At 44.5% G+C, this 27,321-nt stretch overlaps 1 protein-coding gene across 6 annotated transcripts in view; it reads right to left on the bottom strand.

Annotated features, from left to right (window-relative positions):
• Window positions 1-27,321, bottom strand: part of SMARCC1 (SWI/SNF related BAF chromatin remodeling complex subunit C1) — an 873,495-nt gene that overhangs the window by 730,295 nt on the left and 115,879 nt on the right. For all 6 annotated transcript variants that reach the window (XM_078662530.1, XM_078662531.1, XM_078662534.1 and 3 more), the window contains exons 4-6: window positions 17,015-17,096; window positions 3,421-3,513; window positions 2,176-2,245 (exon numbers count right to left, since the gene is read on the bottom strand). In XM_078662530.1, coding sequence (XP_078518656.1) covers window positions 2,176-2,245; window positions 3,421-3,513; window positions 17,015-17,096 — 245 coding nt within the window. The remainder of the gene's footprint in view (window positions 1-2,175; window positions 2,246-3,420; window positions 3,514-17,014; window positions 17,097-27,321) is intronic.

Here is a 27,321-nt window from a genome sequence, read left to right as displayed (position 1 = left end):
AGCTTGCCCACAAGGAAACTATCAGGCACAGTCATACAATTACATAGTAGACACAAGTTACAGTTGGCCAAACAAAATATGATCTCTCCTCACAGAGCAAATCTGTATCGAAAATTATCAAAAGAGTAACCAACAACAAACCCGCTAATACTAAAGTATGAGATTATACGTAAAAAAATACCCATTTCTGGGCTTTAATTAGGCGTAATAACAATCTAGTATTAAATGGCTATTTACTTTAAGATATGCTTTTCACAATAAATACATCAAGCCTAGTGCATTTTTCTTAACATTTCATAATAAACAAATCGGGCCTATAACCATGATCACTGGCTTGCCACTATGACCACCTCAAACCTGCTGTATTCAGAGTAAGATTTACCAAAAGCCAAAAAGTGTAATACAAGCAGTCTTTTTGCTGGAAGCACACACATTTGGCCATATCAATTCCCGTACTCCAACATTTGGGTGAAGCTAAAGCCACCCCTCTCAGTAGTAATCTGAAAGCTATTTTTTGTTACTCACAAAAGTTAGGGTGACAGTTGCACCCTTAAGATAGACCTGAAAGCACCATGTAGATTAGGGTAGCCCTTAGCATCCCATACTGCTCTAAAACACAAAACTGCACTCTGAAGTCTTAAGTCATTGATGGAAGGGGAGACTGCTGGGCATGTGATATTCCTCATGACTGCTCTCATCCCACCTGTGCTGCTGCCAAAAATAACTAAACATAGTCAACTATCTAGTAATCCAAGACATTATTACAGCACTACGTCAGTGTGTCCCGCTGAAAGATCAAGCTAAAGCAGCCACAGGGCTGCTGGTTGAGGCAGCTGGATAAGTAAAAACAAAATAATCACAGGTTCATTAGATGGGTAGCACTTTCTTCAGTAGAAGCACACAACTTCTGCCCAACCAAAACATACTCCTGACTAATGTAGACAGTCTCAAACACCCCTCTATGCAGCACTTCTCAAACCATCTTTTTAGGATAATTACGTTACATCTAAAGACAACTTTACTGTCAAGTCAGAATAAAACAGACTTGAGAATTTGTCCTAAAGCTCGTTTGTAACTTCAACGGCAAAATGTGAAACATCTACAAACTCACTGAGTTACAATGTAAAGTGCCTTGTGGCAACAGTTTCCAAGATATCCTGAAACTCAAAACACTTGTTTCCAAATTGCATTATATATATATATAATCATGCTCTGCTTGGTATCGTTGCTATTGAGGTATTGAGGAGGACATAACCGTCTGCTGAGGCCCATTGGGGGCCTTGTTATCAGCAGGACATTGCACTTTAATACAACCGCAACTACAAATCCCAGAATACTGCCTTGAACTCGTGCGGAGCGGTCCAACAGAGGGCGTGCCTCGTCGGGGTTTAAGAAGAGGGAGTGGCCGGATGGTGCGTTCTTTCACCACAGCCCATGAAGAAAAGTAACTAACTCGAAACGCGTCGGCACATGTGGTGAAAGCTATGAAGGTAGCAGGTGGACGTTCTTCTTGCCGTGTAATAGGAGCCTTGCTTGGAAGCTCGTGTTTATGTGGGAGTGCTTTTCAATAGCAACGATACCAAGCAGAGCATGATATATATATACATACACATACATACACATACATATATATATACATACACATACATATATATACATACACATACATATACATACACATACATATATATACATACACATACACATACACATATATACATACACACACATACATATACATACATATATATATACACACACACACACACACACACGCGCGCACACACACGCACACACACGCGCGTGCCCCTACATCGGTTCTGTAGAAACGCTGCATCATAACTTTACAATGAATCAAGGAAGCTTTTCGAAAGTTAAAACAGATAAACCTGTAACCCAGAAGTGTCCAACACTGATAGTTTTCAGATTGACACATATCCCAGAATGACAGCAACCTAACATTCAGGTTTGTGGAGAGAAAATTTATGCAGGTCACAAAACTGGACTTTCAGTCCTCAAAGTATTCACAAGTTCCAGTAAATGACACAGTTGAAGGTCCAATTTTATGAAATAGGATTCAAGCTCTGTTCCACATAACATTTAAATAAAGTACATATGCAAGATCGAGGCTTTTCCATTTGATAAAATGTGATAAAACCCGACTTATTGACTTACCATCTTCAGGAGTAGTTGGAAGTGGGTAAACATGGTGTGAAGCTTTAGACTTCTCTTCTGTGATCGTTCCCTAAGCAAAGCACAAATAAAATGAATTAAAAATGAATTTCAATCTTAGCACGTAAATGAACTCAACTAAAAACAATATTACATCTCTGGTCAAAAACACATTTGGGAGGAAAGTGGAAGAGAATTCAGACAATGGTGCTAAACAATTTTTTTGCAGCCAGATAACAGACATTCACTGCGTCATTTCTCCGAGATGTATGTGCAAAAGGCCCACCTCTCAGGGGAGTGGGGCCATATGTGGTTGTCTTGTTGTTTTTTTGTGTGTTTATTTTATCTTCCATTAAAAAAAAGGATTTATAAAACAAAAAATAAATGATGCTACACTACATCAGATGTTGAGTTGGCTGTAATCATCCGAATGCTGTTGTCTTATTTTACACCATGGTCTAAATTCCTCAAGGAAAGGATGCACAATCCAAGTGATTGCTTCCACCTATAGGTAATAGATTGTAAAGAACAAGAGAACATCCACAAATTCCAGAAGAGACAATTTTTTATCAGGTTATTCAACCTAATAAGTCTGCTAACAAGATCTAAATTACAGAATCCTAATAAAACTGCCATGCAAATAGTGCCTGCAGAGCCTGAATGTGTACAAAGAAGGTGGTACATATTTAAGAGGAAAATAGGCAGCTCCCTTGACCAAAGACCGGTATGAGAGTACTCACTTCAAGCATGATCAATGTTCACCTGTTATGTATATCCAGATGTCCTTCAATTATTTTACAGATATTTTACTGGCCCAATAAAACCAAATGACGATTGCGCCAAACATTTTCCAGTAGCACTAATCTCTTTCTTGTGATCTATAAACTATTATATACATAATAACAATGCATCAAAGCAGATGTTCCCTGTATGAATGTCGCAAATATGCTAGCAATACACCTGGTTACTGATTTTCAGTCATCATTCTAGATATTTTAAATAAGACTATTGTTGGTACAATGAAAGACACTAACGCTGAACTTGATTATAATTAAGGCACCTAGGGTGTTGAAATCATTTGAGTATCCACAAAAGGCAAAACTAACACCATCAAATATGCCACTCAAGAATGGATTATGAGAAAAATACAATGTTAATCAATGCCCTGTTCATTCGGACGATGTCCTGCGGTACATTTCAAAATGAGACAGACATGCAAACTCTCAAACTACAACACACAGACATTACCTGATGCCGTTTGATAATGTCCTTTAGTTTATTGAGCAATTTAAGTTCAATGTCTGGAAAGAGGTAGATATATGGTCGAGTCAGACAGTTGTTCTACAAAAGAAAATGAAAGTTAAATGTTACGCTGCTCAACATATTCGCAATACAAATCGAACTTTAAATCCTCTCAGCACAGTGCCCTCAAACACAGCAGACAAGGAAAAAGCTACTTACCGGTAAAAATCTGATTGCAGCTGTAAGAAAGTGGCTCTATATATACTGGACCAAAGTAAAGTACAGTGTGTATAGAGTCCCCAGTCTGCAGAGGTATGACAGAGGTTAAAGCCAGATATGACCTTACTCTCTAAAGTGGTAGCTTGGTCGAGCAGTAAGGCAGTATCAGAGGACAGTGTAAAGCATTTGTTGTACACACTCAGTCAGCAAAAGGTTTCACACACTCAAGAACTGAACTCTAGGCCAACTGTTTTATATCAAAAGATATAGTTTGCAAAAATCGACCCTTAGAAGAAATTTCAGAGAAAAACAGTCAATTGATGCCTATGGAAGAAAATTCAAGTTACTGGTAAGTACAGTTAGGATTACTTTTGCGGTTCAGTACTGGGCTAAAAGGTACAGTACTGAACCGCAAAAGTTGTCTTCTTCCTCGGAGGACATCCCCAGCTCGTAGAGGGACGGAGTCGGGGCCTTCCCCTGCAGGGTGGCGTGTGCTACCCTCTGCCTCTCTGTAGGAAGGTGGCTACCTGACTATGGTTACCCCAGATTTTTTGCCTGTGTTTAGCTGGTTTTTTGACTTAGTTGACCTGGTTCCCTGCTAATCAGGGCCCCAGGCCATCTGCTCTCTCTGTAAAATGGATTCCATGTACCCTAGGTACATACCACAATTGGAAATGGACTCCTTGTCAGCCCCTGTATGATGCACTATAGGTGCCCAGGGCATAGGGGCCACCAAGGCCTACCAGGGGCTGCAGCATATCTTTTGCCACCCCTGGCTGGTTCTTAAATTGACACAACTGGCTGATCACTCAGCTGGGGTAAGGTGGTGTAATCACCCCTTGCTTAGATATAGTATACCTATATCTAAACCTATATCTGGACACATATAAACCTGTGAGCCACTCCTATGGAAGGCCTCATCAATCCTGGAGGCAGAGTGCTTGGTTTTATGTGAGATGGAGCTCTAGCATGAGCTGAGCCTGTCTGCAGCCGTCGGGAACAACTCCCTAAGCTGTTTCAGGATAATGCCATACCATATACTCTTAAGTGCCTTATAATCCTCGCGGTTATATAGCAACTCTGGTTTGGCTTTATCAAAACATGTCGTGTAAGGTGTCATACGATTTGGAATACTATCCCCTCGCCAGTTCTGGCGACGGGGATAGCATTCCACCCCTCTAGAGGGGTAAGACATGTTCCTTTACTTTAATGCGGTTAATTTCTAAAAGGGCCTTAGATCCACAAAATGGATGCCTCTGCCACAGACAAGAGTCTGGACCCCTGCAGCTGACCGAAACTCAGCCAAATGGGGCCTGGACAAAGGGTTTCCTGTCACAGGAGGGTGTCACCACCCTCCAGACAGGAGATAGTGGATTGTAGCAGGGAGGTCTGAAAGAAACCAGACACTGCCTGGGGCGCACAAGGCTGCCCCTTGCATAATCCGGCCAAACCGGTTCTGGGGCACTCCAGCCCTCGTGCCAGGGCGGCCTGGATCAAAGGAAAGGGGTGTATCCACCCCCTTCCTGGGTCCCACCCATAGGGGGGGACCTAGCAGGTAATCACGCCCCCCAGATTCGAATAAGAGTGGGAGCAGTGCCAATGCACTTCAGATTATCCTGAAGAAACATAAGAAACGAAATTCTGGACCCTTCGACATCCTACTCGCCGTAGAAGCCCGAAGAATCTCCCTTGTGGTCAAGGAGTGACCACCCTGTGCAAACAGGCACCATCCAGCTATCGACGTCTACTTTGTTGCAGTTCCCGCCGGAACTCGAGCGACAGAGATCGACGAGATCAAGCCTGCCTGCTTTCCAACAGCCCGATCCACAGTCCCTGCAGAGCTGAGACCCGTGGAGGCGACCGGAAGCGTGGGGCACGCCATCTTGAATTGACCACGAGACGCTGACTGTGCAGCCCACGAGTGACCCTCGAAGCTGTACACCGGGGTTTGAGAAGCCCCAACCCTGAGCCACTCTTGCACCGAAGCTCACCCCTCTACACTCATCGAGTGCTGCGTGGGGCCCTTCTGCTACTTTTGGCTCAACGCGTTGGCCCGGTCACTTGCCAGCCGGCTAGTGGCCCCTGTGCCGACAAAAACTTGAAATCGACTTGTGAATCTGGTTGCTTCAGATCTGCACCAGCTCCCCTGAAAAGGAGCCCCCACTCTGACCCTCCTGGTTCGAGTGAGAAGCAATCTCCCGGTTCCGCGTGGATTGCTTTTGCCAAGTGTTGTTTGCTCCAATCTTGAAGCCGACAGCGCCGACGGCGAGAGCCTGCGTGGGACAGATCGTGACCTGCTCCTGGACGTCGTAGATGCCCCAGAGCCCACGTGACAGCGGAGAGAAGCACCTCGACAGCGACCTGATTGCGCCCGACATTGCCTGGTTCCGTCCTGGTTCCACCCTGGTCACTGCTGAGTGACCCAGACTCTGTCCCCTCTGCTTTCAGGTACTTTTCGACTCGAGTCCACCCTTGGACTCCACCGGACACTTTTCTTTCACCCCGCCTGCAGCCCTTTCAGCTTAAAGCACCAAGAGCCTGCGTGACGAAACCCGACTCAACTTCGACCCTGTGCACCCGCTTCCTGTGGGTGAGGTAACTTTGCTCCGCCGGTGTTCCCACACTGGTACACATCTCTAGGGTCTGTGTCTTAAGTTTTGTTCCTCTAGGTTCAGCGGAAGTGTCCTTAAACTTTAACTTTGTAACTTTTACGCACCATTGGTTAACATTGGTGCATGCGTGCGCTTTCCGCACTGCTCCCGAATCCCGTGGGCCTCTCCCGACTTCAGCACTGCTTGTCCTGACTGCTCCCAGCGATTCCCTAGGCCCTAGGCCTAACCACTGTTCGATTGGTATCTCTTATACCACTTGTTTAGTATATGGTTTGAGTGGCCACCCGCCCTCATCCATAATTGTGCAACTTGTATGTTTAAACTGTGCTTTTGATTTAACGCTTGTGCCCCTTTATTCATAAAGAATACTGGGGATTGTTTTTAGTAATAAACACATATATTTTTATAATATATACTTGTGTGGTGTCCTTTCATTTGATATTACAGGATTGTATGTGGTAAAACAGCTCGCTTAACACGACCTCTTAAGTTAAGCCTTTAGGCTGCTTAGTCCATGCTACCCCTAGGATAGCTTGTCTAACAAGGTTGACTTACAACCTGACACCATAAGGGATTGTTTGGTCTGATAATAGGTGATGTTTCCAATTCTGGAACCACCTATCAGGCCAACTTCTCACACTCTCTCTCTCACACGAAGGGTCTTCGGGGCGAAGGCGGAACAGGCGTTGCAGTCTCCGCTTTCGTGGTCCACCGGTAGGCAAAGGTTGCATACCGGGTGCTGGTCCTTCTGCGCGTACTTGTGGTGGCAGTTACGGCAGAACTTGAACGGCGTGTTGTCCATCATCGAGCGTCCAGGGCCTCTCTGGTCGCATGTTCGTCGACGGTCGTCGATGATCTCGATGAAAAACGCCTTCTCCTTGCCGGCTTTTCGTCGATGAAGTCCCCTGTAGTCTTCAGATGACTTCTCCTCGTCTTTTCTGTATTTTCTTTCTTCTTTCTACAAAAATGTCTGGAGCCCAAACGGGAACGATCCAGACCCGACCGCGGAAAAAAAGAATCTGAAGATGGCGCCCAAGAGTGGGAGCTTCCGCAGGAAGCATGCCGACGTCACCGGAAATACACCCAAAGGGGTGTGACGCCGACGCCCACCTGGGCTACAAAAAAAAAAAAAACAACAAAGAAAAGACTACGAATCCGGACCCAACCACAAGACCGCGGAATAATGCACAGCATAGTGAATCCAGAAAGATTCACGCTGCAAAAGTACAGTTAGGATTACTTTTGCGGTTCAGTACTGGGCTAAAAGGTACAGTACTGGCTTCTCTCCTGATCACAGGTATTTCGGAATTCGTTATTCGGCTGATTTTAGATGAATATTTTAAAGTTTCAAAACTCCACACTTAGAAGAAATTTCAAGTGAAAACCAGTCAATTTTAACCTATGGAAGGAAAGTGAGTTATCGGCTTTTAGGTAAGTTCTCGAATGGAGGAGTTAGGGTTCTGGGCATAGACTTGGGGGTCTCCCAGGGTCGGAAAGGTACAGTTGTTATACCCTCAGCTGCACAGGGGCAGCCGGGAGCAGAGAGAGTAGGCCCAATGCAATCCAATGGAGGGTAGGGGGCCTGTGGTTGGTGGTTGCAAGCAAGCAGGCCACGCGGCTGTGGGAGCTGAGCTTCTGGAAGTAGAGTAGGGTAGTTGTTGCACTTCCAGCGGCACTCAGGCGGCTGGGTGCAGGGTGCTTTTGAGCCGTCGGGCGCTCAATGTTATCCAATGGGAAAGTAAAAAGTGAACAAAGGCAGCGACCACCACTTCGAGAGGTAAGTTGGGATCTTGGAGAAGAAGTAGGTACCCCAAAGGAAGGCACAGGGGTCCGTGGGGCGCTGGGTGCAGGGGTGTCTTTTGGCATCGGGAAATCTTACCCTCAGCTGGTCGCGGTTGGAGGGGTCCCTGGTTCTGAGGCTGCAGGCGTCGTCTGACTCGTCAAGGAGGGACTCTGGGCACTGGACTTTGGGTCCCAGTCTCCGGGGGGACGTCCTCGTGGTCTTGGACCACTCAGGCACAGGCCTGGCTTGGCGGGTGCAGAGTGGGCTGCATTCAGGGTTCCTGGCTGGCACCAGGGGTATTGCTGTTTGAGCAGAACCACTGTTCATGGGAATCCCAGTCTTTTGGAAGGTTCAAGGCAGGCAGGTCCTCCAAGGTTTTCGAGGTTGCTGTCCGCAGGAGACACCGGAGTTTGGCAGGAGCAGGTTCAAGGATCAACAGGCTTGTAAGGTTCTGGGGCCAAGTCAGGGGGTGTTGTCCTTTTGTTAGCAGCTGCACGACAGGTCTTCTTGTTTCTTGGTGGTCTTGTTGCAATTGAGATCTGAGGAAGGAAGGAAGGTTCAGGGTGTCCCTAAATACTAAATTTAGGGGCATTACAGGTAGGGCAAGGGCAGGTACCAATGGATCCCTGTACTGGAGTGGGTACACCCCCTAGCCTGCTCCTCTTCTGTGGGAGGGGGCAGGAGTCTAGCTGTGATTGGGCAGGGCTCCCCATCTCCAAGATGACCGGAGCCCCGAGTCGTGCTTCACCTCGCCTCTCCCACCTGAGGGGTGGGGTTGGCATAGGCTGGCACACCCCCTTTCCTCGCTTAGGGGTTCCCGCCGTTCTTCCTGCCAGAGTGGGGGTCCGAACCGGTGGGGGCCAGTTGCTGAGTACAGCAAGTGGCTTGGAGAAGCTCACAAAGGGGTACGCCTTTGAAGCTTCCCCTGCCCATCCTGGGGGAGGAGGCTTGGCACCTCGTCCTAGGATATGCATTGTTTCAGGTCTCTGAGAGCGGCAGGTTCTAGACCCAGGGATCCAGAAACATGTCTGGTAGTGGCAGCCTCGGTAGCCACACAGTCAGGACACTGGAAGTTGGTTAGGTTTCAGGGGGCATCTCTAAGATGCCCTCTGTTGTGCATTTTACATTAAATCCCACACTGGCATCAGTGCGGGTTTACTGTGCTGAGAAGTTTGATATCAAACTTTTTAGTTTATAGTCAAGCCATCATGGTGCTGTGGAGTTCGTAATGACAACCTCCCAGCACCATATACTCTTAATGGCAGCATTGCACTTACAGTGCCCAGGAATGGTCCTGGGTGCTGTAGGGGCACAGGTCTCATGCACCTGTGCCCACACCACTGGCATAGGGCACCCAGCTAGGGGGGGGTGACTGATGGATGCCAGGGCAGTGAGCTTGTGGGCATGGCACACAGGGATGTGTGCCATGTCGACTCTCTATTTAGTTATGTACTTAAACACTCAGCCTGCAAAGGCAGTGTGTGGGTGTTAGGGTACAGGGCCCCTAAGGGTGGCACAATAAGTGCTGCAGCCCTTAGGGGTCTTCTCTGGTCACCAGGTCCTGGGTACCTAGGGTACCATTTACTAGGGGTGACAGGTGGCCAGAGATGCCAATTGGGTTTTAGTTTCACACAGTTTTAGGGAAGGAACACAGGCCCTGGGCACCTGGCTGGCAGGAGCCCTGGGCACACTCAGTCAAAGCACATCAGCAATTCAGCAAATAGTGGGGGCATACCTATGCAAGAAATATGGCACTTTCTCACAGCAGCATGTAGTGTTGCACATTGGTATACTCAGCAACCTCCTGCCAACAAGTATTGGGCTTGTAAGGTTTCAAAATGTTTTTATTAAAAGAAATACTTTTGTTATTCAGCTGACTCGAGATAACTCCCTTGGAGAAACAGTGTGTTGTTACAGTTCTCTACCAATAATTCGCATGAAAAGTTCCTTGGTTTAGTTATTTATTTTAAGACATTTCTTTCATTCAGGAATTTCATCATTCAAGAAATGATAGTTTGCCTCATAGGAATAGCAGATCCACAATTGTAATGTTGAAGTACATCACATATTATTCATCATCCGAATGCATTTCGGGCAGATATTGCCCTTCATCAGGGAACATCATTCTAAAGTAAAAAAGATAAGGAAAGTAATGAAACAGCTGAAGTGATGACAAATGTCAGAGCATTGTGATACTGGTCCACAAGCCAAAGTTGTGCATCCAGTCGAAAAAGAACCGTATTAGAAGAGTAAAAACGTGTCAGAAGAGTGCCTCAACAACTGTGAGCATGCATAACAAGCATTGGCATTGCCAATAGGTCTCGCTTGTGGGACCTTATAAGTATTTAGTTTTGCAGCACAATATCCTATTCATGTCACATCAACTTTGATTTTGATAAAAGTTTAATTTCCCGTGGATCGCGTTTCAGTTGCCATTGTGGCCTCCCGCAGTGTGAGATGCATTTTGCAAGTTAAAAAGCAATGAAAGTTATGTGTGCACTTTGAATAACTACAGTGAGAGTTGATAGAAAACAAAAAGTGAATATGTCTGCAGAAAAGCAGTGGACAGGCCTTCCGAATCACCTACCAATATATCATCTGCGTCCCTGATTCGAGGCTTCGGCCTACCCTGTTAGCAACCTTACCCCAAGTCGAAGTAATCAACCTTTATTCAAGAACGTAAAAAAAATACACATGCCCAGTTAATCAAACTTTTTTCCTTGAAGAAAATTATTTTCCTAATGTTCCCGAATCAGCCGGATTTCCCTACTTTACAGGACTGTACATTATGAAAACATATACTTAGAGGAATAAAATAAACAAGCACAGGCCAAACCAACAGGCCTCACATTTCAGACCTGTCTTTAGAAGATGGTCTACACCATAATGGTAAAACAAAAACACAATAATAAAGTGCATGTGATGATAGAGCCACGTGCCAGCGTTATGATGCAGGCGCATTTGCTTTAATTTTGTATTTACGGATCCTAAATAGCGGACACAAGTAAGATCAATAAATAAAAAATTAAGATTTTTAGCGCAAACACAAATTTAAACAAACATGGGACTGTGGTCCTTTGTTACTCTGCTAACAAAGGACCAAATTCGGGGGTGGGGGAAGAGATGGGGCAAGGAGTGGTAAAGCATAGCAGAAGGGAAAATGTAACATAGGGGCGGGGAAGAAACACATCTGATAGAATGTGAAGAGCGCACGGAGCGAAGGAGAGAAGAACACAGAGCGCAGGAGCCAGAGAGGAGGACACGAGACATTGAGAACACACGGAAGTGACAGCAACATAGGAAGTAGGGGAGAAGTACACAAGGGCGAGAGCCCCACAGAGCGGGGGTGGGGGAGAAGTACACGAGAGAAACAAGTAGGATAAGGGGTGGCAATATGGAAGGGCACTTGAGCAGAGAAGGTGAAAGCTGGTAAACATATAGACTCAGAAAATGCTTAACCAACAAGACGGAGGGAAGGCAGAGAAGGGGAGGGGGGAGGAGAAATAACATAGGGGCGGGGAAGAAACACATCTGATGGAATGTGAAGAGCACGGAGCGAAGGAGAGAAGAACACAGAGCGCAGGAGCCAGAGAGGAGGACAAGAGACATCGAGAACACACGGAAGTGACAGCAACATAGGAAGTAGGGGAGAAGTACACAAGGGCGAGAGCCCCATAGAGCGGGGGTGGGGGAGAAGTACACGAGAGAAAATGAAATGCTCATGAAATGCTTAACCAACAAGACGGAGGGAAGGCAGAGAAGGGGAGAGGGGAGGAGAAATGCGACACGGCGGGCAGGGGGCCGAGCGGGGAGAGCGGCGATGAGGGTGTGAAGCAGCAGGGGCCTTGGAAGTGAAGCTAAGCTTCACTTCAAAGGTGTGGGAGGAGTGCTGCTACGGCCTGAAAGTTTATGGCCCAAAAGAAGTGAAGCTTTCCGTGCGTTTTCTTCTCTCATCCACGATTTTGCTTCCTGGTGCAAACCTGATGAAAAGGGAGCTTTTGGCCACACCAAAGCTTTGGAGACCTCTGTCCTAGGTTTGAACACATTAATGCTGTGTGTGCAGTGTGCTGCCATCACGTCTCATACCAGGGAAAGCTAGAGAAAGAAGCAGACTTAAAAGAATATCCAGGTTTTCAAACGTTATCTAAAGCGATGACTGCTAGGGTGAGCATGAATGTCCAACGGAAGGGCGTTCTAGTGGGTGGCTGGGAGGAAGGAGAAAGAGCATCTGCCTGGACGAGAGCAATTAAACTGAGGGGCCTTAGATGGGTATTATAAAACACAGATTTCCATGCTGTGCAGAAATAAAGACCCGGCTGCAAACGTAAGAAGGAACGCTGTGTCTAAGGATCCAGAGATGCATACAAAGCTCTTTTTTTTTTAAAAAGGAGCATTTTGAATGAGGTGAATGTGGTGTAGAAAGTACTTGAGAAGAGCAAAATAATAGAAAGCTACCATAATAGGCGTGTTCTACATGCATACAAAAACATGCAAAACAAGAGCGGCCGGGAAACTGCCGGGAAACTTAAAGTACATGCATGAATAATTTGGGGAGGGGAAGCCGAGAAGCCGCAGAGCGCACGCTGGGCGAAGCCCTTTGATGTGCTGTGCGGCGGCCGTTAAAGGAGGGAGGGAGGCTGATGCGCGTGCTTGTTTGATCACGTGATTCACGTGAACTTAAACAAAACTGCAGCGCAAGAAGCCCTTGGTTTCACGAGGATTTTCTTGACATGAATTCTCGCTCCGCTCGATGCGCTTGCGCGCATCGATAGGTCGCGAGACCTAAAAATAAATACATGGCGACGCTTAACAAAAAATATTTATATTGAGTCAAGACTGAAATAAAAAGGATCATGCTGTAAAACTGTCACGAATATATCAGAGGACGTAACTGTAATACGTCAGTAGTTGGCATATTTAAATACCATTTACCACCGAAGGAAGGTGTTAGTTCAACAAGATAAGTATTTTTAAAGTGCCCAAAAATAACAGATTAACTCTGTGGATAAATGCTCTATAGCCAGCTCGTGACAGTTGAAAATGATCTCCTCATTGCAGCAAGGGTGCCCTCTATCCTAACACTTTTGTAAAGGCAGAGTAACAACTGTGATGCAGAGGGCCCCTGACAGTCCTGGGTCCCAATGCCACTGCTCCTGCTTCACTAACGAAAACGATTGCCTTGTAAAGCAAGCAGTGTCCTCTGCCCACGTCAATGGGCCAGCATTCCTAAGCCAGAGGCCCAATGCAGGATTCTCTGTTCCTTTCTATAAAAAAATAAGTTAGAAAAGGCTCCTCTAGCACCCTTTGTTGCTTGGGCATGGTCCCTGTGCACAAATGTGACCTTGCCCCGGATGCTGCCAAGGAAAATGTTTCCCACCCCATTTTTGGTAGTAAGACGGTTAAAATTGCGGTGACAGTCAAAACTCTGGCCCTAGTGCCACTGCACCCGCTTTGCTAACGGCCCTAAAAAAAACGAAGAAAAAAAACGCCCTAATAACTCCCCACCTTCCTCAAGGCATCTCTCTGAGGAACGTGTTTTTTTTGTCGATTTAAATACTTTATTTCGGCCCAAGGCCATAAAAGATTACATTGTCATACATTCATTCATAAAATGATCTAAAATCCACCCAACCATAAACTGTATAGTCTCAGTGGCAAGGTCATGGGTTTCCAATAAAACAATTTAAAACAATGTCAACTGATCACCTTAACATTCTATTATTACCACCCCAGTGAATTCTATTTCAAAATTCATTAAACTTCTTATAATACAATACAAAAGGGAGAGTATCTGGGTATTTCTACAATTAAAAACTGTAACCCAACTTTTTTCTTATTAGGCCCACTATGAGCAAGTATCTGGATAGGGCAAATAAAACATGTGGTAGGGTGCTAGTTGTGAGTACCCTAAGTGCCTCTTGATGCTTTCTGAATCCCATTGAATTGCATAATGGTCAGATCCATTTTCTCCTTGCGCTATCATACGCCGGACAGAAAAACTAAATATGTGCTGTGATTTCTATATTTTTTGTAGACCCTAAAGTGCATATAGTGCGTAAAGTGCATGAACGGTCTTCCTTGCCCCCCCAGTTTGCAGTATGGCTCTTGATCTGTAGTAGATTGTATCTCAGCTTTAGGTATAAGAATCTTGCTAAGTACGGCTGTACATTGTCAAGAAACTCCTCGCGGCTCGACTCGGCTTGATAATGAGGAATTGAGATGTTAACCTTCCTAATCCGGGGTCTCAGTGTTTCTGTCATTTGGATGTACTTTCAACCGATTAACTTAACTTGCATTTAATTTTCATTTAAGGTTTCTACATTATCTTATATGCAGTCCAATGAAAGAGAAAAAAAAAGACTCTTACAGATTAAATTTAGCTAAAGCTAACAAAATATTCTGTAAAGGCACAGTTTCTTGCTTCCAGTTAACTACAATTAAAAGAATGCAGAAATCGTAAATACAAAATAATAGTACAGCTAATCCGTTGAAATACTTCCTTTTAAATAATGAATTTCCCCATATATTTCTTAAGCACTTCAAGGGCTGCATGTAAATGAAGGCAGTCTAGAAATGCCCTAAATAAACAAAGTCGCACTTCCAGGCCATCTTCATTTATAAGTATGTGCTGAGGCATTCACGCCCACCTGGGAATGCATCCATGGACCCCCAGGGAGGCATGCCCCACATTTGGAAGATCTTTTCCGTAAGTTTTTAAAAAACATAGAAATTCAATGAATAAAAAAATACAAAAGGTTAAAGTGACATTACAGTTAGGTGAAAATGTCAGTTGATATATATGTTCACTGAAAAAACAAAGGTTACAGGGACATTATAGTTAGGCTTAGATTTCACTCATACAAAACCAGTGAATTTCAGCAGTTGAAATTACCTGAGCGAACAATAACTTATGCCCTCGCAAAGGAATGCTTATGCCATCACATATTACATCACTCATTACATGGTCAGTGACATCACTGATGAAATCATCCAGTGAGTGTTTTCTAAATGTTTATGAGTGTTAAATATATATCAAGCTACTACAATAGTTAAAATAGTATACTTTGTGTACTACTGAGTGATACTATTTCTAACATATATTATATGTGTGGCTGTGTGTATCAGTGTATGAGTGGGTGTCTGAGTGCCTCTATAGGTGGGTGGGTGTCTGTATGGGTGAATAAGTAGGTGTGTGAGTAGCTGTTTGGGTGAGTGGCTGTGTGAGTTGCTATATTGGGGAGTGGGGGCATCAGTGACTGTATGGGTGAGTGATTGGGTTACTGAATGGATGTATGTTTGGGTGTTTGGTAAAATGAGTTGGTGTCTGAGTGGCTGTATTGTGCATTGTGTGAATGGATGTATGGGTGAGTGAGCGGATGTGTGAGTGCTTGTATGGATGTGTGAATGGATATGTCAAGAGGCTGTGTGAGTGAGTGGGTGTATGGGTGAGTGAGTGGGTGTATGGGTGCGTGAGTGGGTGGGTGTATGGGTGTGCAAGTGGCTATATGAGTAAATGACTGGTTGTATGAGTAGGCATGTCATGAGTGATGTAATATGTGAGGTAATAAGCAGTGCACAGCGGGGGTGTAAGTTCTAGTTATCCCAGGTTTCACTAGGTTTGTACGAATAAAATCTGAGCCTAACTATAACGTCCATTTAACCTTTTGTTTTTTCAGTGAATCTCTAAGGTTTTTTTAACGTTGAGTAAGATGCCCATCGCAATGCACAGATGGAGGCGGGTGAATGCAGGACCTGGCCTGGAATTGAGCTGCCCCCACCCAAGCTGGTTGCTCCTGGCCTCCTCCTCCTTTCCATCCATCCATTATCCAAGTCCATGACCCTGCTCCTTCATGACAGCCATGAGTGGCCGTTGTTCTGACACTGCCCTTCCTGCCCTAAACAGTTAGCTTGCTGACCCATCCACCTCCTCCCTACGCTCTGTTGTCTGAGTCCATGCACCAGCCTCCTCCCTCCTGCCCTGCATGATCTGATGTGCTGCCACTGCACTTCATTTAGCTTGATGATCCTGCCCACTCCTCCTGCCCTCCGTTGCCAAATTCTATGCCCCATCATTGCCCTTCTGTTTAGCCTCTGTGTTTAGCTTGCTGCCCTTTCACTCTTTACCCCTGCCCTCCGATGTCTGTGTGCACCCCCCTGCTCCCTACTTTTTGCCCATCATATTACATGGTCCTGCCACCCTCCTATCTACCCTGAGGGTTCTGTTGAGCTGCCACTGCCTCTCCCACCTGCCCAGCATGGTTAGATAGCTTCCACCTGTCCCTGCCACTTCCACTCTATGTATCTATCTATCAAAGTTCCATGTTCACCTATTCCCTTCCTCTTGGTCTCCATGGTCTATTTTGCTGGCACTTTCTTTAAGGACTTGGGATGATGGATAGGAAACGGATCTTGCGATAGCAAAGTTATGGCAATCAGAGATGTATCAGTAGTGGCACCCATTCTGGACATTTGCCATCATATAGCAAATTCATGGCTTTTCCCTGAACGTCAGAATGAAGGGAACAATCTTTAAGAATATTTCTAGATTCAAACTTATCCATGTATTGCTTTAGCACAAGTATCAATAAACTCCTTATTGATCTTCAACCATTGCAATGCTTGCTCGAGGAGCAAGAAGGGGAATCTGAAGCTTCCATGAGTAGTATGTCTGCAAATTTCTTGCGATTTTCCCTAGATTACAAGCTGTGCGCTACTATAACAGAGATATACTTAGCAAAGCGAAAGACCGAAGTTTGGATGTTTTTGTTTTTTAAACCCGGATTATGTGAGGTTCTCATCTTTGTTCAAAACAGAGGATGATGGATGAGCAGGACCTTCCCTTTTTTGTAAGGCTGCAGAAACTACTGCTGACATTCCCAAACATGAGGTAAAGCCAACCGACAGCTAAAGCGGTCTGTAGAGCAGACATAAAAAGGTGGCACCTCTATTATTAGCCTAATGTTAAAAAAGCAAATTATGTACCTACCTGCACTAGTGTTTTTTCTATGTTCATGAACATCTCCACATTGCGATCCATTCTGGATGGATTCTGAAGGTCAAACCTGCGCCTGAAGAAAAAAAGATCAATACTGTTAATCGCCTCACAAAAACAAGCTTTCTTCTCACACTACACACACACACACACACACACACACACACACACACACACACACACACACACACACACACACACACACACACACACACACACACACACACACACACACACACACACACACACACACACACACACACACACACACACACACACACACACACACACACACACACACACACACACACACACACACACACACACACACACACACACACACACACACACACACACACACACACACACACACACACACACACACACACACACACACACACACACACACACACACACACACACACACACACACACACACACACACACACACACACACACACACACACACACACACACACACACACACACACACACACACACACACACACACACACACACACACACACACACACACACACACACACACACACACACACACACACACACACACACACACACACACACACACACACACACACACACACACACACACACACACACACACACACACACACACACACACACACACACACACACACACACACACACACACACACACACACACACACACACACACACACACACACACACACACACACACACACACACACACACACACACACACACACACACACACACACACACACACACACACACACACACACACACACACACACACACACACACACACACACACACACACACACACACACACACACACACACACACACACACACACACACACACACACACACACACACACACACACACACACACACACACACACACACACACACACACACACACACACACACACACACACACACACACACACACACACACACACACACACACACACACACACACACACACACACACACACACACACACACACACACACACACACACACACACACACACACACACACACACACACACACACACACACACACACACACACACACACACACACACACACACACACACACACACAAATCAATATATCTCATGTCCTATTTAAATGTTAAAGAGTTGGTCTATACGGCATTACAAAAGATGCTCTACTTATACACAGATTCTTTGCAGCATCATCATGAGAAGTGGATACTTGGAAGATAGAAAACATGTTCCTATTTACAATGTCTCCACTACTGAAATACAGGGGGGGGATAGAAAAAGGGATGGAGGGATAGAGAGAGGGATAGAGAGGGATAGGGAGTGATTGAGAGAAAGAGGGGTAGAGAGACAGAGAGAGAGAGGGAAAGAGAGAGATATAGATAGAGATAGATCAAGAATGAGAGAGAGAGAGCTAGATAGAGAGCTAGGTAGAGAGATAGATAGGGATAGGCATAGATAGAGTGATAGGTAGAGAGATATAGATTGAGATAGATAGAAAGATATAGAGACAGACTGGTCTTTTTTTACAGTTAACAGAATTCAGCTATCAATGAATGTGATAATCTTGAAAAGCAAGTAAGAGAAGTAGGCAAGAGATTGGTGCATTTTCAGGGTTAGCAGGTAATCTCGCAATCGCAGCATTTTTCAAATTAACACCCAACAATGAACACAATTTATCCATGTTTATAGTGAGTACATTAAATCAACACATTAATGCATGGGACAGCAAATTCTTCACATTATCACATCTAGAATCTAGTTTGCTATTCAAGCAAGTGCCTGCCCTTTCCTCCTTTTGGGATAGTCTATAGGGAGGTACAAAAATCATGTGTGTTCTCCCAGAAGGCAGTAGCAATATATACATCAAGTTCACCAGAGAATTGGCACATTTATCAGTTTTACTCTTTAACCAGGCCAATGCTCTACAAAGAAAAGATTGAGGGAAAAGAATACACATGACTCTCCAAAGGCTTAACCAACAATACTATACTTACATATGTTGGGACCAGGAAGACTGAAAAGGACATGCAACAAGAAGGACCTCTATTATTTTTAGGACTAGTATAACAAGCATTTGCAATGCAATAGGTCTCGTATTTACGCGAGTTTGAGCTACTGACATTGCAAATGACAATGCCTTTTATTTTTGGTTTCGTTTTTTAAACCTAAATGAAAGGCATTGTCATTTACAATGCCGAGTTAAACTGATTGTTGTCTGTTGTAAGTGTCTGGGTGTGCCCCACACACAGCTGGGAGACCTGACACACTACTGCAGGACACTCTCATACACGAGGAAGGTCTGACACCACGGAGAAGATGGCGGGGCACTGATCACGCAGAGTGCTGGAGGAAGTGAGGGTGACACAGGTGCATGGGCTTTCTTGGGGTTCGAGGTTCTGCATGCGGCACTTTGTATATTTACATGCATAGATGTTGTACACCATGGCATTCACCCTGTTAATAAACATGGCTGGAACCAAATAAGGACTTTGGGTTTGAGTGAGTGATGAAAGGAATGGCCACATCACTAGTTGATGTTGCTATACAAATACAGGTTGAAAGCACGAACAACAAGTACGCCTGCGGTGTGAAGAAGCAATCAGTGGTGAAAAAAGGTTCTCCCACTCCATTAGCATAACACACTGAAGTCATACCGCAGAGCTTCATGGATTTCTATTTGTGTAGCTGAAAGAATGGCTCAGTGAGCTGAATGCTCTAAAGGTCGGACTTCGGACCTTGAAAAAGCAGACACAATATTCAATTTTTCTAAGGTGGATAAATACAGTACCTTAAATAGGGTACTAATGGCAACCTTTATTTACAGCGCTTAGGAATGGGAGAAGTCTTGCATTTAATCCTGTGTTTATCATGAAGATTAGTTTTTGGTAGCTGAGCACGGTGCTGCAGATCATCAAAGATGAGCATTATCAAAGCTTGACAAATGCTCCAATAGTGACATCTCAGTGCATGCATGGTGCAACAAGGATCACAGATGCAGTACTGGATCTTCGTGGATTTCTGAGTATTGTGTGGACCTATCACTCTCTCAGGAATGGATTTGTAGTGGGTGGTGCTCATCAGCACACAAATTTAAAACACATGTTGTACTGGAAACATGATAGTTGGCACGGTCCTGCAGACTAAAGGCTTTGAGGGTTAATGTGCCTGCTGCAAAGTTCTGCACGTAACCTGTGATTCTAGTATCCGTATCCTAATAAGAGAGTACAGTGGACCTAATGTTTTCTGATTAATTTCTCATACAACGTGCTGCTTACACGTTCCTATCCCGGAAAGTCTTTTTTATATATATTTTATTAAAATTCATCATTACAACACATCAGCAGCAATAATTTCAAAATCATTTGGTATAAATACTATCTGGATGTGTTCCTTTATGCAATGGTTATGTAATACTTTTATGGCTGTGTACAAACCATATTTACATTTAACAGATTTTTTGTACGGCTTATTAATGAATTCTTCTCCACCGATAACATGAGTGGTAATTAACACTCAATATTACACTCTAAAAGAATTCTGTTTTATTGCGTGGTTCATAAATGCCCATTATTAACATTTATATGGTGTTATACAAATATTTTTGCATTTTGCATATTTGGTTTATTTGAGCAGCACATGTAAAAGGAAAATATTAATATCCCATTCAAACTAGGGTTGTTCGAAATTGCATCATTTTTACTCGCAAATGTTCATGAAATTGCATGAAACCGTTGCAAACTTAAGTGAAAAGTGATTTGCCGGTATCATGAGTCAATTTTTCATCCCCCCATCACGTTGAGTAAAAAAAAGAAATCTTGCTACTGGCAGGACACTATTTCGAAAAGAAAACGTCTTTTAGAAAGACAATTCCTGTGCAAACCTATCGTACATACCTCCACTATGGTTGAAAGGTAGTAGTTACTTAAGGCATGCAAATGTCTGCAAAGAATGTTTTTGTGCCACCCAAAGGCCAAAAGCCAGAATGACTGCTTGACGACAATTCTAAATGTTTGATGCATTGAAAACAAGAAACGCCGTGCTTTCTCCCCAAAAAAAGTTCCAAAAAAAGTGCCTAATGTCAAGCCGCCAGTGAAGCCTCCAGTCTACCCGTGCACATCTTCTGTCTCTTCTGTCCCACCACATGCACATCGGAATCGTATTGATTCCAAAAAGCCCTCAGTATGGCGAGAGCATCACATGCGCTGCTTTCGCCAGGCTGAGACCTAAAAAGCGTTTTAGAGCTAAAACACTTTTTATTCACAGAAAGAACATACTATAAGAAAGACATAGAATGCACCAGGGACTATTATAATTCTGAGTTTCAATATATTTAAATATAAATGGAGTACAACTCGTAAGACCACAATTCATGTCCCACTTTCAAACAGACACCCTCTTGAGTCTTGACTGATAACCTAACAGCTAACCCATTTCCCAAGTGTATTTTAAGCATGCTGTATTTGAGGTAAAATAACTGCTCAATGTTTTTGAATTCATACAAGGCAGTGCAAGGGAAATGAGAAGAGAGTGAAAAAAGGAAGGACGAATGAGGGCATAAGTAAAAAGGAAGGAACAAATTCACATAAATTACTTGCAGTTTAGGTGGTCTGTACAACGATATAAAAAAGCCTATTGCCAAGCGCTCCTTCTACACCACTGTCAATTTTCATCGCCTACCATTCGTCAGAGTGCCATCATCCAGTAACGTGAGAATCCTTTATGCTTGAGATTTTCCTTTAACACAATTGCATCTGTTTAAATTAGGTAGATCATCCAAGATCGTGTCATTTGTGGAGGATTCTCCCATCTTGGATACCCAGGAGGGCAGCCAACAAGCACTTCTGACAACGGATGGGCGGACATAGTCCGACAATGAGCAGGGTAGTCAAGTGTTTAACAATTAATTCCCTTAGTCATGCCTAGAGCAGCCTCCCATTGAAGAGCAAACTTGGGTTGGGTATATTGAGAGTTTATATGCTAGCAATGGATCGGTGTCTGATTATGTCAGAACATATGCGGATAGCTCCCCATATGGTCCACCGACCGAAAAGGACATTGAATTGGCCATCAAGGGCTTGCGCTCTTCCGGAGCAATGGGTCCGGATGAGCTTCCCATTTCGGTCATAAAACAAAACAGTGAGATGTAGAGCAAAATTCTCTTCCCAGTTTTTAACTTTTGTTTTTCTCGTAAAACCGTTCTCCCCTCATGGAGGGGGAGCATATTGGTCCCCCTACATAAGAAGGGAGACCGTGATGCTCCACACAACTATCGCCAAATTGCCCTTTTGGACGCTATAGGCAAAGTTTTTTCAAAATGCCTGCTTAAGTCGATTAATGATTGGGTGTCCGAGGGTGAAATCTTGCCCCTTGAGCAGACTGGGTTTAGGCAAAGGCATGGTACTATGGACAACTTGACAGCACTGCAAATTATAACAGAAAAATATATCAAGGTCCGAGGAGGGTCAGTCTATGGAGCTTTCATAGACTTCTCCACAGCATTTGACAAAGTTGATCGATCTTTGCTGTGGAGGAAACTATCTGACCTGGGCATGCAGTCTATTCTTTTGGAGTTAGTCCGAGCATTGCACACTGACACTTGGTGTAGAGTCTTACTAGGTGGGGAAAGGGGACTCTCTTGAATAATAACTACAGCCAATGGGTTAACACAAGGCTGTTTATTGGCCCCTTTATTATTTCCCTTTATATAGCTGATCTCCCTCATGTTTTGTCCCCAAGTGAAGGAATTGCTCCTGTTCTGGGGGTACACCGATTGTATGTTTGCTGTATGCAGACGATATTTTAATTCTGGATTTAACACCAAAAGGATTAAATAATCGTCTACAGGTACTTCATGATTATGCGGAGACACGCCACTTGAAGATAAATGTCTCAAAAAGTAAAGTAATGTGCATGACGGGAAAGAAAAAGTTGAAATATGCGAGCTTTCATTGGACTGTAGGTGGACATAGATTGGAAGTAGTAAAATCTTATGTCTTCCTTGGAAAAATTATTGTTAGTAATCTAAGTGAAAAGGCTCACATAGCAAACAACACCCGGAAAGCAATTACCCAGGGTAAAAGTCTTCTCTCCCTCTACAAGGCTACAGGTAGAAGACACTTCGCTATTTTGCTTGAGGTTTTTCGTGCTAAGATCCCAGCTTCATTACTCTATGGTATTGAATTACTTGATATAAAAAACTGGGGCTTCTTAAACACTACGGAAGGCAAAATTTTGCGCTGTTTAACCCCGGTTAATACAGCATGCTCGATAGCCGCTTTTAGGCTGAAATTCGGCCTGCGTACTAGTTGGGTTCAGGGCCTAGCTGGGATAGTGCGCTGGGTCTCTAGCCTTGCTGGGGGTGAACCGGGTTCTCTAAGATACCTTATCTAAACTGAGTTGTTAGGAACTTTTAAAGAACACTCTTTGATTGTAAATAATTTTAGAACGGCAGTTGATCTCTTGCAACTTGATGAATCGACTCTTTTTTCCTTATCTGCATATCAGCTGAAGTCCACCTTGAAGTTGGCTTCTTGGAAATTAAGCTTTAAGATGGATAGGGAAGCACGTATCCTGAAGAAAGGTGTCTCTTTGACCATCGATAACTGCCTAATGAGAAAAGCCCAATCATATGTCACCTGAAATCTCCCACATGGAGTACGGCGACTCTTGTTTTTACTTAGGCAGGACTTACTTCCTTCGAATAATCTATTGTCCAGATGGTACGGCTCCTCAGCTATGTGCAATTTCTGTAATAATTCAACTCAGGATATCATCCATGTGCTTTTTGTGTGCCCGGCCCTACTCCCACATAGGCGTAAGTGGCGGAGACCAATTTGTCTTCAATTAAGCATTTCCTCTGCCACTTCTTTTTTAGACGCTATCCACAATCCCCCCAATGAAATGTTTTGTTATAAAAAATTTAACTTCTTCAAAAGCTTTTTAGTAATATATTAGATGGTATGATCTGTGTACTCCTCTTTGTATTTTAACCATGATTGTATGTAAATGCATTTGTCTTGTTAAAATTTCTTATGTGGATCTCTTTTGAGTGCCGAAATCAAATAAACAAACTTGAAACTAGAGCAGCCTTAAAAAGCAAGAAACCCCTACATTCTGATGTTTCAATTTTCCAACAATAACCATTTCCACTCCAGTTTGAGCACTGCTTTGCAGGCACCCCACGATAAATAATGCTATTTCTGTGTATACCGATGCCATTGCAGTCATGCACCCACCCTCTAATTTGTACACATCTCCAATGAGGATATTAGAGTTATTAACTTTAGACTACCACCCTTCCATGTTTCCCATGTGTGATTCCATTGCAGCTACTGGTATTTCCAGTCCCTCGAGATTGTTTACAAAGAGTGTCAGTGCTCTCATAATCTTTCGGTCTCTTCAGAAATTCCTCCAGTTGACTTCTCACAGTCAGATTCTCCTGAACCTACCTTCCTCACTGGACGCAGAGACTCCATGTAATACTTAATTCAGACTTGTAATGCAGACCTCTGAGCCCTGAAATAACAAGCTATTTACAACAAGGGGTGGTGATGGACAGAGTCTCTGAATTAAGCAGAGTACTCTCACCCAGTCAAGAGATCAGGGCTAGATCCAACACCGTTTTTTAGCTCATTGCACCATCCCAGTTTCAGAACCTGGCTGTATGCAAATTAGTCTGTCCCTGGCCCAGTGCATCATGGGAACAGGGCAGACCAGACTACAAAAGCCAATTCTTACACTGGGAAGGAAACAAGCTTCCGGGGACCGGTTTCTGCCATTTCAGGCGTCTTCGGCCCGGCTTGCTTGAATCCTGATGGTGCAATGAGCAAGGGACTCACATCTGAGTATACCCTTCCACGCTTAGGGTGGACAAAATTATTTACAACAAGGGGTGGTGATGGACAGAGTCTCTGAATTAAGCAGAGTACTCTCACCCAGTCAAGAGATCAGGGCTAGATCCAACACCGTTTTTTAGCTCATTGCACCATCCCAGTTTCAGAACCTGGCTGTATGCAAATTAGTCTGTCCCTGGCCCAGTGCATCATGGGAACAGGGCAGACCAGACTACAAAAGCCAATTCTTACACTGGGAAGGAAACAAGCTTCCGGGGACCGGTTTCTGCCATTTCAGGCGTCTTCGGCCCGGCTTGCTTGAATCCTGATGGTGCAATGAGCAAGGGACTCACATCTGAGTATACCCTTCCACGCTTAGGGTGGACAAAATTATTTACAACAAGGGGTGGTGATGGACAGAGTCTCTGAATTAAGCAGAGTACTCTCACCCAGTCAAGAGATCAGGGATAGATCCAACACCGTTTTTTAGCTCATTGCACCATCCCAGTTTCAGAACCTGGCTGTATGCAAATTAGTCTGTCCCTGGCCCAGTGCATCATGGGAACAGGGCAGACCAGACTACAAAAGCCAATTCTTACACTGGGAAGGAAACAAGCTTCCGGGGACCGGTTTCTGCCATTTCAGGCGTCTTCGGCCCGGCTTGCTTGAATCCTGATGGTGCAATGAGCAAGGGACTCACATCTGAGTATACCCTTCCACGCTTAGGGTGGACAAAATTATTTACAACAAGGGGTGGTGATGGACAGAGTCTCTGAATTAAGCAGAGTACTCTCACCCAGTCAAGAGATCAGGGCTAGATCCAACACCGTTTTTTAGCTCATTGCACCATCCCAGTTTCAGAACCTGGCTGTATGCAAATTAGTCTGTCCCTGGCCCAGTGCATCATGGGAACAGGGCAGACCAGACTACAAAAGCCAATTCTTACACTGGGAAGGAAACAAGCTTCCGGGGACCGGTTTCTGCCATTTCAGGCGTCTTCGGCCCGGCTTGCTTGAATCCTGATGGTGCAATGAGCAAGGGACTCACATCTGAGTATACCCTTTCACGCTTAGGGTGGACAAAATTATTTACAACAAGGGGTGGTGATGGACAGAGTCTCTGAATTAAGCAGAGTACTCTCACCCAGTCAAGAGATCAGGGCTAGATCCAACACCGTTTTTTAGCTCATTGCACCATCCCAGTTTCAGAACCTGGCTGTATGCAAATTAGTCTGTCCCTGGCCCAGTGCATCATGGGAACAGGGCAGACCAGACTACAAAAGCCAATTCTTACACTAACAAGCAGCAGGCAAAAAGGAAGGCAGTTTTGGGAGCCAAGTAAAATGCAGCAATACTGTATGCTGCTCAGATACGCCCCCTAAACTATTTCACTGTCACAGTCCTAAAAGCTGCTGCAATAACAAGCATTGGCATTGCCAATAGGTCTCGCTTGTGGGACCTTATAAGTATTTAGTTTTGCAGCACAATATCCTTGTTGCACCAAGGATATTGTGCTGCAAAACTAAATACTTATAAGGTCCCACAAGCGAGACCTATTGGCTATGCCAATGCTTGTTATTGTTGACTTCCCTGATGTTAAAACAATGACAGCCTGTAGAAAGCTCAAATCCATGCAGTCTTCTATACCATGAAAAATCATGTGTTCTGCGTGTCTTTACGAGTTCAAACCTGCAACAAGTTCGAAATATGAGCCGCTTTTTTTATCTATCTAATTACACATGGGGGGGCGCATTTATTTTGATGTCCGGGGCCGTAATCTTTCCCAGTCCGACAATGCCTTCTAACAAGCGGGCCGAGCTCTCAGGCACTTTGTGCTGGCCAATAACCAAGTGAGTGCAATATGCTTGGATGTGTGTGTGTCCTGCTCCGGAACTCAACCTGCAGATAAATCACACCAGGCAAACAACTTCAAGGCAGTGGAGGAGACAAGAAAGCAAGCTGCCACACTCTCCATCTCTCAAGACTTTATAAACATCAACTGAACACAAGTGGAAATTATATAAATCACAGGAACCGGTTAGCCTGAAACAAGAGCTCCATCTGAGTCAGAATCACGTGGATTATACAAAGAAGGCCGTGCTGCTCTAAAAGGCACAAAGGGACAATGGGAAGTACTAGGTGTTACCATGGACTCACAGGCAGAAAGAGCAAATGGCAGAGACATGCAGACAGCTGCCATGTCCCCGAGGCACGCGCTGTCCCTGCACAGCTTATAGCTGGGCAGATGCACTCAGAATCACCGAGCTGGGGCGTTTGGAGGCGTGCGATGTACAGGCACTGAATGCGCCCCAGCGGGGGCCATGGCGAGCTGCAAAAGACACGGGGACATAGCGCCAACATGATACTACTGCTGTAAACCCACCGCTGCGCGATCAATCAATGTGTAGAAATTGTCCATGTTTTGGTAGTTAGAATGAACTCTAAATGGCGA

Source organism: Lissotriton helveticus, chromosome 10 (genome assembly GCF_964261635.1).
Source record: "Lissotriton helveticus chromosome 10, aLisHel1.1, whole genome shotgun sequence".
Lineage (NCBI taxonomy): Eukaryota > Metazoa > Chordata > Amphibia > Caudata > Salamandridae > Lissotriton > Lissotriton helveticus.
The sequence above is the reverse complement of the archived record's forward strand: the minus strand, read 5'-3'. Positions and strand labels throughout refer to the sequence as shown.